The 14,439-nt window shown below is 30.3% G+C and overlaps 7 protein-coding genes across 7 annotated transcripts; 1 reads left to right on the top strand and 6 right to left on the bottom strand.

The window, feature by feature from the left end:
- Nucleotides 1-194: 194 nt before the first annotated feature.
- Nucleotides 195-629, bottom strand: MRPL19 (mitochondrial 54S ribosomal protein uL11m; the record flags this gene model as incomplete). Its single annotated transcript, XM_046077621.1, has 1 exon — nucleotides 195-629. The coding sequence occupies one exon, from the start codon at nucleotides 627-629 to the stop codon at nucleotides 195-197; it is 435 nt and encodes a 144-aa protein (XP_045935414.1).
- Nucleotides 630-1,452: 823 nt separating this feature from the next.
- On the bottom strand, nucleotides 1,453-3,993 carry NPR1 (serine/threonine protein kinase NPR1; the record flags this gene model as incomplete). The annotated part of the gene is made up of 1 exon (XM_046077620.1): nucleotides 1,453-3,993. The coding sequence occupies one exon, from the start codon at nucleotides 3,991-3,993 to the stop codon at nucleotides 1,453-1,455; it is 2,541 nt and encodes an 846-aa protein (XP_045935413.1).
- Nucleotides 3,994-5,236: 1,243 nt separating this feature from the next.
- NOP6 (Nop6p) lies at nucleotides 5,237-5,905 on the bottom strand (the record flags this gene model as incomplete). The annotated part of the gene is made up of 1 exon (XM_046081582.1): nucleotides 5,237-5,905. The coding sequence occupies one exon, from the start codon at nucleotides 5,903-5,905 to the stop codon at nucleotides 5,237-5,239; it is 669 nt and encodes a 222-aa protein (XP_045935412.1).
- Nucleotides 5,906-6,322: 417 nt separating this feature from the next.
- IPI3 (chromatin-binding/pre-rRNA-processing protein IPI3) lies at nucleotides 6,323-7,867 on the bottom strand (the record flags this gene model as incomplete). The annotated part of the gene is made up of 1 exon (XM_046077619.1): nucleotides 6,323-7,867. The coding sequence occupies one exon, from the start codon at nucleotides 7,865-7,867 to the stop codon at nucleotides 6,323-6,325; it is 1,545 nt and encodes a 514-aa protein (XP_045935411.1).
- Nucleotides 7,868-8,970: 1,103 nt separating this feature from the next.
- Nucleotides 8,971-10,740, bottom strand: YCK2 (serine/threonine protein kinase YCK2; the record flags this gene model as incomplete). The annotated part of the gene is made up of 1 exon (XM_046077618.1): nucleotides 8,971-10,740. One exon carries the CDS (start codon nucleotides 10,738-10,740, stop codon nucleotides 8,971-8,973), a length of 1,770 nt encoding a protein of 589 aa, XP_045935410.1.
- Nucleotides 10,741-11,943: 1,203 nt separating this feature from the next.
- Nucleotides 11,944-13,012, top strand: AAH1 (adenine deaminase; the record flags this gene model as incomplete). The annotated part of the gene is made up of 2 exons (XM_046077617.1): nucleotides 11,944-12,816; nucleotides 12,947-13,012. 2 exons carry the CDS (start codon nucleotides 11,944-11,946, stop codon nucleotides 13,010-13,012), a joined length of 939 nt encoding a protein of 312 aa, XP_045935409.1.
- A 30-nt stretch (nucleotides 13,013-13,042) lies between these two features.
- SCDLUD_002970 (uncharacterized protein) lies at nucleotides 13,043-14,119 on the bottom strand (the record flags this gene model as incomplete). The annotated part of the gene is made up of 1 exon (XM_046076652.1): nucleotides 13,043-14,119. The coding sequence occupies one exon, from the start codon at nucleotides 14,117-14,119 to the stop codon at nucleotides 13,043-13,045; it is 1,077 nt and encodes a 358-aa protein (XP_045935408.1).
- Between the last annotated feature and the right edge of the window lie 320 nt (nucleotides 14,120-14,439).

Raw genomic sequence — 14,439 nt, 5'->3', positions numbered from 1 at the left:
AACATAGCAAAGTTTCAATTGGTTCTTACATTTTTGATATCTTGCCCCCCTCTAGCCTTTTATTTTATTTTATTTTATTTTGATTTTGATTTTTTTTTTTTTTTATAAAAATTGATAATATATATAAAAAAAAAAACTATCTACAGGTAAACTATATTAATTATCATCTATACTGTATAAACAATAAAATTAAATCATGGGATAACTTTAATGCCCATACTCCTAGCAACCCCAACGATGCTTTTGACAATACCCTTTATATCCAAAGAAGTATGCCTATTATCAGTCTTCTTAATTTTGGCAATTTCATAAATATGCTTTAGACTTAAAGTCCCGATATTATTAGTAGCACTAGGCTGACCATGTCCTTTATCTTTGTTTAAAGCTTTCAATAACAAATACCCTGTTGGTGGTGATTTCATTTCAAATTGAAAAGATCTATCTGGCTTAATAGTTATCAAAACTGGTATTGGTACACCGACTTGATAATTGGCTGTTCGAGCATTAAATTCTTTACAGAAATCCATGGCTTTTATACCTTTAGAACCTAAAGCCGGTCCGACTGGTGGAGATGGAGCAGCTTGGCCAGCACCTACTATTAATTTGACTATTAGATTTTTAGCTGACATGTTGCTTTTAATATTTATATTATAGCGATTGTTTTATTTATTTAATTAATTAAACACTATTTTTATTTTCCCCTTTTTTCTCTTCAATATCTTACTTTTAACTAATTAAAAAAGGTAAAATATTGGTTATATATGTGTATGTATATTGATATATGCTAGAAGATTTAGTAGAGTTCTGTGGAATTATTTTTCAATGAAAAACTTTTTTTTTTTTTTTTTTTTTTTTTTTTTTTTTTTTTTCTTGTTTATAAAAAAAGGATATTATATACATTTACCCGGATATTAAATCAAAAATTTAAATCTGGAAATTCAAAGCCGAATCGAGTCGGTATTGCAGTTCACTAGTTAGAAATGTCAGGTATACAAATTAATCCGAGCAAGCCAAATTGCATAACAATTTACATACAAAATCAATAACATTATACAATAAAAAAAAAAAATATACATAATTCATATGATATTTATATTGACATGTAAGGCATGAACAGATAGAGAATAATAATAATGATAATAATAATAATAAAAATAATGTAGAATTCAATTAAAACAAACAAACAAAAAAATAAAATTAAAAAAAAAAAAAGGAAATAAAGTAATATGCTAACAAAGACAAAGAATGTGTAAGATAAATATTAGTGGCAATGATGAAGAGGTCACTTAAGCAGCAATTTAAAAAACTAAATAAATACAATAACAAAACTTAACTTATTTCCATTTATCTTCCACACTTCATTAAAAATCTCTCCCAATAATAATAACAATGATAATTACAAAAAAAAAAAAAAAGAAAAGAAAAGAAAAGAAAAGAAAATTATGCCGTAACTCAACTCTTCTTAGAATTCTTCTTTTTTTCTAAACCCGCAATGTGAGCAACACTTTGGTCCACAATAGTATGTGTATGGTTTTCAGCACAGATAACATGAGCATTATCATCTACAAAACACATTTCGATACCTTCAATCCATGGGTCGCTCATAATTTCATCAATATTAGCTCTACAAGCAGGAGCCAAATCTACCATTCTGCCTATAATGTGATGTGTTTCTTCAGGCAAATTATGTAACAACCTTTGAGGACCGATATTAACATTATCAGGATCAGAAGGATTATTGCTATTGGGTTTATTGGGTGTTGGTGTTGGTGTTGGTGTTGGTGTTGAAGTAGCAGTCTTGTCGGTTGCAGCATCCTCATAACTTGGGGGATTAGGTGTTTTAGTCACTAATGCACTTAAGGAATCACAATCTCTGCCACTACAAAACAACTTAAAGGAATTATCTTTTAACTTGGGAATTTTCCAAGGGAATTTCTTCAATATCATACAAACAAAAATCATGGCAACAGACCAAACATCGACTGGACGAGGATCATATTTACTAAAAATACAAACTTCAGGGGCCAAATATGGATCACTACCAACAATACCACTAGATGTTACTAATTTCTGGGAAAAAGGATAAGAAAATACAACAGCTGCACCAAAATCAATCAATTTAACAATCCCATTATTATTAACTACACAATTATCTAATTTCAAATCACGATGCGCTAGACCAATGCTGTGTAGATACTCGACACCATTTAAAATTTGTTTGAAACAACAACAAATCTCTTCATAAGACATTTTATTACTCATAACAATGGCAAATAAGTCAAAATCACAATATTCCATGACTTGAAAAACTCTGTTTTCGTCATAGACAATTTCAATAGTTTCAACGATATTTGGATGACGTAAAGTGGTACCAATACAATATTCACTAGTGATTTTCTTAATGTAATCCCTCTTAGTTTCATTTTCATATTTGGCTCTAAATTCCTTGACTGCAAATATTTTATTATCGCTAATCCTCTTTACAACTTTGACACTACCACCTGCACCTGCACCTAAATCATCGCCAGTTTTAATATATCTTTTATGAAAGGGCAGCTTAGTATTAGTATTATTAGAACTAGTATGTGAAGTTTGTTGAGATAACGTACTACCATAAATCAAGTCGCTGTTAGAACTACCATGACTGCTGGGTCCATTAAAACTACTCGAATTACTATTAGTAGCACCCATGCCACCGCCTGAACCACCTACAGGTGTGACTGGAGAGGTGCTGTGGGTCGAAATGGCAGTCGTTGTGTTAGAAGAAGATTTTTTGAAAAATCTTTTAAAGTCTACAATGGAAGAATGACGTGATCTGGGAATAAACTGTTGATTCGGCGGATTTTCATGAAGAGAGGACGGTGAACCAATAAAGGAGTCAGTATAAGACGAAACTGGTGTTCTAGAAACACTATAAATGTTACTTTGCCTTGCTCGAATAGGCTTAGGAACACTGGTACTGGAAGTTGATGTATTAGCGGTAGTTGCTGACGTACTATTGTTATTATGCGTGCTATTAATACTAGCACTACGCTTCGACCTAGTAGTACTATTGTTATTGTTGCTACTGTGACTGTGATGTGTATGACTGCCACCGCTATTACTAGAGTTGAAGAATAAATTGCCTAATTGCGATGTCAATGAATTGGACCTGGATCCCGAATCACTATGCGTATTATTACTATTGTTGTTGCTACTACTAGCATTATTGCTCGTAGCAGCACTAGTACCGCCACTACCACCATTATGATGCTGCTGCTGTCTACTCTCATGGAACTTCTGTTTGGAAATAACAAATCTTGGCTCAACAGTATCAACTTTGGGAGATGCAATAATATTGGAATTAATTACAGCTATATTATTTGGTAATAAACCTGAATTTTCCAACCAATTAGAATTGTTATTAGGTGTAGAAGAAGAAAAATTACTAGCGGTAACATTAACATTATTTGTATTCAATGATTGTGGTTGTTTTGGAGAACTAGCAGTGGAAGTTGAGTTAGAAGAGGGAGTAGTATTATTGCCACTATGATTGGGTACTGAATATGGAATACTAGAAGACAAGGACGGATAATTTCTTTGTGAAAAGGAATTAGGACCTTTGAACTCACTTGTTCTATTAGACGACCCATATGTAGCGGTATGAGCAAAATTGTTCGAAATAAAACTAGAAGAAAACCCATTACCATTGACATTTAAGGATGGAATTGGTTGATTTTGTCTTTGATTATTTATAGTATTAGTAGGTGTATTGTTAGGTATACTGTTTTTTTCATAATCTGTTTTATACAATGATTTTTTAACACTTGGTTCAGAACTAGTGGTTACATTGTCATCAATAGAAGCAGAAATATCTCGCCCCGTCTCCTTTCCTTTCTGCTCTGCAATAGTAGTTATACTACTCACATTATTAGCAGCATTAGGGACGCCATTAACACTTTGTATTTGTTCTAACTTTTTTTTTTCTTGTAGTAATTTGGTTAAAGAAGACATATTTTGTATTTTTATGCTTGAGGATTATGCTTTCTTTTTTCTTGGTTAATATTTAAGGGAATGTAAGTAAAATCACTTATGAATTGAGATAATTGCTTGATATATTATTGGGATAATAAAGTTTTTTTAACTCTAAATATATTTTATTTTACTTTAATATTTTAAATTTTAAATTTTAAATTTTAAATTTTTTTTTTTTTTTTTTTTTTTTTTTTTTAAAAATTTTATTATTGAAAGATATGAAAAAATACAAAAAGAAAAGGGAGTAGAAGTTAAGAGATTGTTTATGAAAATAAATAGATAAATACTTTTTCTTTTTAGCGACAACATTGATAATTTCTATGACTGCAACTTTTATTTTTTTTTTTTTTTTTTTTTTTTTTTTTTCTTTTTCTTTTTCTTTTTTTTTTTTAAAAGCAAAAAGAGAAAAAAAAAAACAAAAAAGGTAGAAAAAGCTGCAGAGTGGGAAAACGCGCAAAACAAACAACCAAAATCTAATGTTACCAATACTAAAGCACAGAACACGACGTAGCTGACTAGTTATCTATTATATTTTTTTAATGCACTATATAACTACAAGTACGCTGATTTCTGAGTGAATGTTTGTTTAAGTAATAAGACAAAAAATAAAAGATTTATATCACTGATAACGAATGCGGAAATAGTCTAACAAACAACAACAACAATAAAAAATCGCTTCGGAAAACGGGAAAAGTGTTAGGATACACGCCCATCGTACAAAATACAAATTTACTACAAGGCCCATTTTGCAAATCACATATTAAAACACACTATTATCTACATACTACTCAGCATATGTCATAATAGGATCATTATTTAGATTGTTAACTACGAAATATGTAACCTTTTTTAATTAAATACAAAGCCCTATGAGAACAAATATAAAGTTCTATCCATGTACGTGATCGAATACTCCAAGAGACAAACTGCGACGTAAATTCTTGTCATAATGAATGGTGAATCTATTACGGATGTTCCAGTCGAACAAAATAACAGTTTGACCTCGGATAACAATTCAGAAAAATGAAAACGCTTTAACAAACATACAAAAAGAAAAAAGAAAAAAAAAAAATTTCATTTTTGCTTTTATTTTTACTTTTATTTTCTAAATATCGAACAAATCCCACATTGCAAGGTTAGTTAAGATTTTGCTTTTATTCCAAGAGGTTTCAGATTAATAATGTTCGCATTACATCGGTACATATACAATTATCTTATTATACTATTTTAGCAATTTTAACCTATCTGGATGTGTATGGGTGGATGAAACAGAAATGGTATTATTATTCGTTTTATTGTTATTAGTGGTGGCACTCCCACTTTTCAATTTAGTTAATCTTTCGTCTCTTTCTTTATCCAACACATCATTCTTCTTTTTAATCTTTTCTAATCTATTAGAGCTGTTACCACCACCACCAGCAGTTAATTCGACATTTATCCTTCTGTTCTTCAATAAAGTTTTATGCTGTAATAACGCTTTATCCATCCTTCTTTGAATGTTTACGCTATCTTTCGCACCATCAAATTCTAAAAAGGCAATACCTTTGTCTGATCTTATTCTAATTTCATCGGGAGAACTTGATTTAAAATGAGCAATTAGATCAGTTTTATCCACATCGTATGGTAAATTACCTACAAATATAATAAATCTATTACCACTATTCTTATTCTTGGTTTTACCGCCTTTACCTCTTCTAGTTTTCCTCTTTTTTTTCAACGGGGCAGCAGATTCCTGTTTATCGTTTCCCTCTTCCTCTTCTTCCTTTTTTCTCTTCCTCAAATCTTTTTCCTTTTCACGTTCCTCTTTAGTTTTTTTAAATTGTTTGGCTTTCAATTGTTTTTTAGTTAATTTTTGAGTACCGGTTGCAGTGCTATTACCAATATCTGTCATGTTTTTTGAATATGCCTTCACTAGCTTTTTTTCTTTTCTTTTTAATTTGGTTTGAGCTAATTTACTTTTTACACATTTCCATTTTCTGTCTAAATAATAATAATAAAAATATATATATATATATAAAGCACAAAGCACTAAGATTTAATTATGATCGAAGAAATAATAATGGTACAAATTTAAAAAAAAAAAAAAAAAAAAAAAAAAAGAAAAAAAAAAGAAATGTGATTATTTTTTTAATTTTTTTCTATTATTTAAAAGTTAAAATGGTCAAAGAAAAAAAAAAAAAAAAAACGAACTAAATTTACGATTATAACAAGACTAAAATGTTCTAATAGTAAAATACGGCAATAAAAACTATAATTTTTATTGAATCAAATATATATATATATATACAACTGTGTGAATGATTAAATTCTATTTAGGAAGCTCATACAATTCCCTTAAATCTTTGTAAGCCGATGTTAATTTTTTAACAGTTTCTTTAAGGTCAGCAATTTCTTGATCCTTACTCGAATTGGTATTAGGAGCAGTATGGTCAAATTGTAAAATGTTGTGTGTTTTTACATTATCCAATTGATGAAATAGATGTTCATCCGTACGCACAAAATCATTTAAATATCTTTCAAAATCATCCAACAGCAAATTCTTTTTGGTATCGATAATATATTCTTCTTCCTTCGAGCCTAATGTATTATTTTTCCATATTAAGTCATGGTTGTCATTTGAAGTTGCAACACTCCTTTGTAAGTTGGGAAATTTCCAATTATCATGTCCATTATTAGAAGTGGACGTATTACCCAAGTTTGCAGCTTTTACTACTGGTTTAATAATGATATTGGTAAATTCATTTATATTACCCCCACTATTGATCTCTTTTAAAACTTGTTTGGAATAGGTATCCAAACAGATTAATTTACCCGTGTTACTATCTCCAACTAATAAAATAGTACAGTCCATATTAATGTTCAATTTATCCGCTTTAACGCCATGAATCACCATACCAACTATGACTTGATTCATTTGGAATTTCTGTAAAATATCTGAGGTCTTAAGGCTTTTAATACTACTAGGAGCAATACAGGAATAAACATTTTGAGTAGAGGGTGCATTATTATTAGAATTTAATAAATTAACGTATTTAGTAACGCCATTATTAACACTATCACCCTCAAGCTTATATATTACTGGAATACTAATTACTTCATCAAGCATACCAGCATAGATACATCTTATGGCCGAATCCACAATAATACTATAAACCGGTTTTGAACAACTATAAGTTAACTTCAAAGATAAGCCAAATCTATTGGTATCGGAATTAGTAGCACGGTCGTCAATTTCAAGTATTTTTTCCCACTTATAGCATCTAATAGTCTGATCCTTAGAAGATGTGAACACATTGGAGTCTCCAATGACTACGACATCCGTAATACCCAAATTATGATCCTTACTCATCCAATAACATTTAACTTTGTCATTATCATAAGCATCGGCTCGTAACAACTCTGATACTTCCCACACCTTTAATGTAGAGTCTTCACTACAAGTAACTATATATTTCTCATTTTGAAAGGGGATAATTTTATTGATTTTTTGATAATGCGCTAGTTTAATACAATTTAATAACAAACCATTGGCCAAATCCCAGATATATAATGCAGTTTTACTACTTGTTATCAATTTGTATGATTTGGTCAAAATACAAGTACATTCCATTGCATCAACAACGGGTAACCTTTGTTCAACACCCTCTTTTTTAATGTTGTATACATTAATAACTGCTTTTCCCGGTTGATTAACAAAAAGATAATTTGACTTGTGGGATCCAGGAGCCTCAATTAAAGCTATCGAATTGAAAGTAGATGTTGTTGATTGTTTATATTGAAATTGATCCAATGTAGAATGCAAATAACTATGTGTTATTGCTGTTTTGGTACTAAAAATGATTTCTTCTTCCATTGTCTAACCGGTAAGATGTTAATATTAATTTTTTTTCTTGCCTTCTCTCCCTTTATAACTTATATAGTTAACTGACTATCCCAAAAAAGGGAAAATGTCTTTTGATAAAACTGATACTTTTAAAAATTATGGATGATAGAAAAGCCGAAGACATCCAAGCTTTGTTACGAAAAAGTTATAATTCTTATCCACCTTTGAAAAATTAAAAAAAAAAAATTAAAAAAAAAATTAAAAAAAAAATTAAAAAAAATAAAAGAAAAAAAGAAACGTGAGCCATCTTATTAAACATACCATGTAATAAAACCTGAAGACTACTCATTTCAAAAGAACTTTTACGAATTATAGCACAATTTGTAAATATGAAAAAAAATCAAGATTATATTTTTCCATTAATTACTCTACAGAAACTTTTTAAAGTTTAATTAAAGATATTAGATCGTTTTGTAAGATTTTAATGATGATAGTATTTTGTAGAATACTGAATCTAGAAATTCATAATAAACACAGAAATCGTATTGAGATATAGTAAGCCGGACTATTGGCTAGAATTGGTAGCAAGATAAAGAAATGCCTCACATAACAATTATTATTTTTATTTGTTCTTGGTTTAGAACCACTGGTCCATTTTTAAACTCTCTCAAAGAAAAAACCAGCGGATTTCTAAACTCTTATTATATGTGCGTTAATTCCTTTCTCAAAACTCAAGTGATAAAATACTCTATCTTTGTATCTTTTTGTCTTATAAATACGTACATACTATATGAAAATTATGTTAAAAACAAAATTAGCGTAGTTACTAACAACGTATATAAGATAAATTTAAATAATATATATATATAAAAAGGCATAATCCAAATATAAATAAAGTAAATAATAATAACAACTTTAATAAAAAATAATTTTTTTTTTTAAGAAACAAAATTATTTAAAAAAAAAAAAAAAAAAAAAAAAAAGAAAAAAAGAAAAAGAAAAAGAAAAAGAAAAAAAAGAATATCAGATTGGCATAATACTGGTAATTTTATTCCTTTATTGTTCAGTTCATATTTTTTTAGTAGTTGGGCTTTTTCTCTTCTAAAAGGGAAAAAGAATAAAAGGATAACTACCTAGCAACATCCGAATTTAGACATAATCCCCTTATCTTCAGATGTTTCAGATGCACCGTCTTGTTTATAAAAGTTTTTGTTATTGGTGGCATTTTTACCACCTCTAGCATTACCGCCTTTGGATCCTCCAACACCGCCGTTATTATTAGCAGATGCAACTTTAGAATGTGTTTTTTGAGCGTTTGCTGGTGAAACGTAATTAGCTTGTTGTTGTTGGCGGTATCCAGTACGATCCTTATCTGTGATATCCTTATTATGACGACTAGTAGTATTACCATGATTGGTCTTATTAGTTTGAGAAGCATACTTTTGTTCAGTTTGTTGTTGATATGCTTCATAGGAATTGGGGTCCAGTGGAGCAGAACCGGTGTTCACATGTGCGGTAGCAGCATTGTTGTTGTTGTTGTTCGCACCAATGTTATTATAAGGTTGTGCAGAAGATGATGGTGGTGGTACTTGAGGCAATGGCTGTGGTTGGTGTTGTTTTTGTTGTTGTGGTACTTGAGACTGAGGGACTTTAACACCATTAGAATGTTTCTTTTTCTTTTCATTTGGTGGATTTGGACGACCATATCCATGCAAATTAGGTTTTTTATTAATAGATAAATCCCAACCACGTCCACCATTTAATTTCATCCAATCATATTCACCATCCATTTCTTGTCCTGTTTCAGTTAGTGCACTGATTAGTAATTGCCTATAACCCTCATAATCGGGAACCTCTTCGAAATCTAGGTTCCTAACAATATCTAAGTATCTACCAAATTGGACAGGTAAACCTTGGGCCAAATCATAAACATTTGTGGTTCTCTTTTTTTCACCAATCTTTTCGTATTTTTGTTTGTTGTTTGGTGCCTTCAACCCTTGCCATGGCAACTGACCTCTTAGGAAATAGAAAAAAACATGGCCCAAAGATTCCATATCATCTCTTCTACTTTGTTCTCTACCCAAATGTGTGTTGATGGACATGTAACGAGCAGTACCACTTAAAGATTTCTTTTCTCTGTAAGGAATATGTTTCTTAGTTTTAGGGTCTCTGTATAGCTTAGCCATACCAAAATCAATCAAATGAACTTGATTTTCGTCAGGCTCGCCGGGTCTACCAATCAAAAAATTATCTGGTTTAATATCTCTATAAATTAAATCATGATTGTGAACATTTTCGATCAAAGTGATCATTTGAACAGCAACTTGAACAACAGTCTTAACACTAAATCTACGACCACACCATTCAAATAGATCTTCCAAAGAAGGACCCAACAAGTCAATAACTAAAATGTTGTGCAAGCCTTGCTGACCCAGATAATAAGCGTGAGGAATACCGGGAGTACCGTTTAATATCTTATAAGTTCTATATTCATCTTTTAGTTGGGGTGCCTCGGATTTCCTTGGCTCAAATTTAATAGCTACTGCCACACCGTTGATAAGATTAACACCTTCGAATAAAACACCAAAGGAGCCTTCTCCGATTTTCTTACCAATTTTATAGTGCAGGCCAACTACCGTACCGTCATCTTTGGCCTTTTGTAGTTGGGCAGCAGTGCTGGTATTGGTGTTTACTGTATTGCTATTAATAGCAGTATTACTAAAATTATTATTGTGATGTGGTTGCTGGGGCACAGATGTTTGGGACTGAGGAAGCATAGATCTGTATTGCTGTTGAGTTATATTTGAATTATTGTTCTTTAAATCAGGGATACTATTATTGGCATTCCCAGTAATTGCATTAGTGGATAAATGGGAATTCTGGTTTATAGCTATTGCGGACATATTAGTAATTTGCTATATTGTGTCAGTTGGAGGGGGGGGAGGGTTTTATTTTTTTTTTTTTTTTTTTTGTTTTTTTTTGTTTTTATATCTACCAAAGAAATTTTCCTTGTCTCTTGGGCAACGTGTTGATCTATCAACTTTTCTTGATTGTTTATTTACAACTTAAGATGATAATAACTGCAATATTTTTATCCTACCTCTATAGGTTTGTTTTTATTGTACTCTTATGTGGTTTAGTTTGTGAAAAAAAATTTTTTTATTATATTTTTATTACTTTTTTTATTACTTTTTTTATTTTTTATTTTTCTCTTTTTCTTTTTTTGTGTTTTAAATAAATGGTACTATTTTTTTTTTCCCTCTTTCTCGTCGTCCAAATTCTGTTTATTTTTTTATTTTTTTTTATTTTTTGTTTTGTGCGGTGTAATCTGGTACAAAAATATACAACCACGTGTATTTTTTTTTTATTCATTTTGATTTTCTTTCAGATCAAACGAATTTAAACTGTGATTAATTCCAGCCCAGCTTTTTTTTTATTTTTATTTTTATTTTTATTTCTTTGTGGGTTACTTTTAATAGGGGGAGGACATTACCCGGCCACTTGTGGTTCAGTCATGGGGCAGAAGAAGATTGCAAAGCTTTCGTCTCCTATTTTTTTTCACATTACTGCGCAGTTTGCTGAAGAACGTTATAGATTTAACAGTGTGATTCCAATCAGTCAAACTTGTACAGCTTTTGATTTTTTTTTTTTTCTTTACCAAAAATGATTCTACTTGTTAAATGCCTGCCTTCAACACTTTCAATAAATAAGTACATAACCACTATTGTGCACGTGACATCCCTCCATTGTATTTCTATCTAAATCTTATTAAAAAAAATAAAAATAAAAATAAAAATAAAATTCCAACCAGAGCAAATCGAACAAACGGTTAAAAAAACCTGCAACGGTTTTTTTTTCTCGTTTCTTTTTTTTTTATTTATTTATTTATTTATTTATTTATTTATTTATTTATTTATTTATTTATTTATTTATTTATTTATTTATTTATTCTACTACAGCCATATATATATATATACACTGTTTCAGAAAAAATATGTTTCTTTTATCTATTTATACATTTATATTTAAATAAAAAAAAGAAAAATAAACGAGCACTGCCAATAAAAAAATAAATAAAAATTAATATATTAGCGAAACCTCAAACAATGAACTGTAAACCTTCATCATCACAATATATCAAGCATGAATTAACTCCTCAAATGTACAACTTTTTAAAAGAATTGCCCAAGTGTGAACATCACTTACATATAGAAGGTACATTAGAACCAGAATTACTATTTACTTTGGCAAAGAAAAACTCTGTTACACTACCAAATGATTTCCCTCGTAGCATTCAGGAGTTGAAATCTAAATACTTGACTTTTACTGATTTACAAAGCTTCTTAGATTTGTATTATGTTGGTTGCAACGTTTTGATTACTGAAGATGATTTTTACGAATTAGCCATGGACTATTTTAATAAAGTTTCTAAACAGGGGTTAAAACATGCGGAAATTTTCTTTGATCCTCAATCACATACTAGCAGAGGTATTGATATTAACACTATTTACAATGGTTTGAACAAAGCATGTTTAGAAATCAACGAAAAACAAGGCATAACCACAAAGGTTATTATGTGTTTATTGAGACATTTGCCAGTAGATGAATGTTTATCTACAATTGATTTGGCTTCGGATTTGATCAGGGAAAATAAGATACATGGACTAGGTTTAGATTCTAGTGAAAAACCATTTCCACCAGAATTGTTTAAAGAGTGTTACTCAAAAGCAGCTGCAGTATCAGCTAATGTTAACAACAATCTTAGATTAACTGCTCATGCCGGTGAGGAAGGCGGTCCAGATTATGTTTCTAATAGTTTGAAACATTTAAATGTCGAAAGAATCGACCATGGTATTAATTCTTATAAAGATGATTTGCTAATGAATGAATTGTCTAGCAGAAAAATTTTACTAACTGTCTGTCCCTTAAGTAATGTCAGATTAAAAGTCGTTAAAGATGTTGGAGAATTACCATTGGACGTATTCATGCAGAAAAAAATTAAGTTCAGTCTTAATAGTGACGACCCTGCGTATTTCGGCGGATATATATTAGACAACTACACAACTGTACATACTAGATTTGGTTGGACCATGCAAGAATGGTGTTTAGTGGCCAAAAACAGTATCGAATGTTCGTGGTGCGATGAAAAAAGAAAGGAAGAATTATATGCCCTAGTCGACAAAGTTTACGAAAAATATTCGAACGCTATGTAATGATTTGGCTAAGATTATCTTTGTTGTATGAACCATGCTGTGGAAAAGTAAAAGCATCCTCTTCATCACTTGATGACTCAAACATATCTTCATTTAAGGGACCATCTCCATATATCCAATATTGGTCAACCAACTCCTCTACTATTTTGTTGTTATTTGTAGCATGCTTGTCACTGTCTTCATTGTAAAGTAGCATATCACTTAGGTAATTGTTATATTTGCTGTACATTATATTTTCATTATTTTTCATTTTTTGAGTTTTTTCTTTATTTTTTAATTTTGACAGTATTTCTAAATAATGTCTATCTATATTTTTTTTCTTGCTTTTCTTATTAAAAGTGGCCGATCCTAGTACCAAAGAAGGTATTTTGTCACTTATACCTAAACGTGACAAATTCCCTGCAGAATGACTTCTTTTTTGGTTGGCAGATGGGTTCTTTGTTGCAGTACCAACTATTGGCTTGTCAACACCACTCATGCGTAAAGTGTTGATACTAGATGGAATAGCTTTGGAGGCTAAGCTTAACCTATGTAATCTATCGTCTAGTAATTCGTCATTATTAGTATGAAAAGTAGCGATACTACCATTGTTAATAGATTTATTTAACAATGTGGCTTCTTCATCCTCATCATCCTCATCTAAATTTATACCGCTATTGCTATCAGAGGGAAGAATCAAGCTATTTGAATACCCAGTATATATTGGGGCCCCCTCATATTCTAATGGATCATTTATGAATTCATCGTAATTACTTTCATGGTGACTAGTTCTATCGATTAGAGTACTTGGAATACTGCTGTTCCCGTTGTTTCTGTTGTTATTATTAGTGGTATATCTATAACTGTAGGTATTATTGCCTTGCTTGGATAATTCACTAATTGTGTTAATATTAGTAGAAAAAGAAGAATTACTGTCGCGGCTCCTAGTGTGGCCTAATAATAAACTTTTTTGTTGTTGCAAGGGTGTGTTAAATTCAAATAATAACAAATCAGATTCTATGCTTTGAGAAAATTGGGCATTGTTGTTATTAGTGGTATTTGTACTAGAAGTCTTATCGTTTGTAGTCATAGCTGCCTGCTTTTTTTTTTTTTTTTTTTTTATTTTTTAAAAGAGAAAAATAAAGTGTTAGTGAGGTATTGACTTTCAGTATTACTATGAATAATATGTGGGATACTTTAGTATATTTTTGTTTTCATACATTGATATACTTTTATTTTCGTACAATTTTTTCTTTCATTTATATATCCATAATTATATAAAAGAAACAAAAGGAAAAACCACCTTTTTTTTTTTTTTTTAAATGAAGAATTGGTTGAGATAAACTTTTATTGCAGATTGAATCATCTCGAATGAGTAAAGTAAAAAAGGACTCATTTTGAAACTACACA

The sequence above is a fragment of the Saccharomycodes ludwigii genome, chromosome III, assembly GCF_020623625.1.
Source record: "Saccharomycodes ludwigii strain NBRC 1722 chromosome III, whole genome shotgun sequence".
NCBI lineage: Eukaryota > Fungi > Ascomycota > Saccharomycetes > Saccharomycodales > Saccharomycodaceae > Saccharomycodes > Saccharomycodes ludwigii.
Note: the sequence above shows the minus strand (reverse complement) of the source record. Positions and strands in the feature narration are given on the sequence as shown.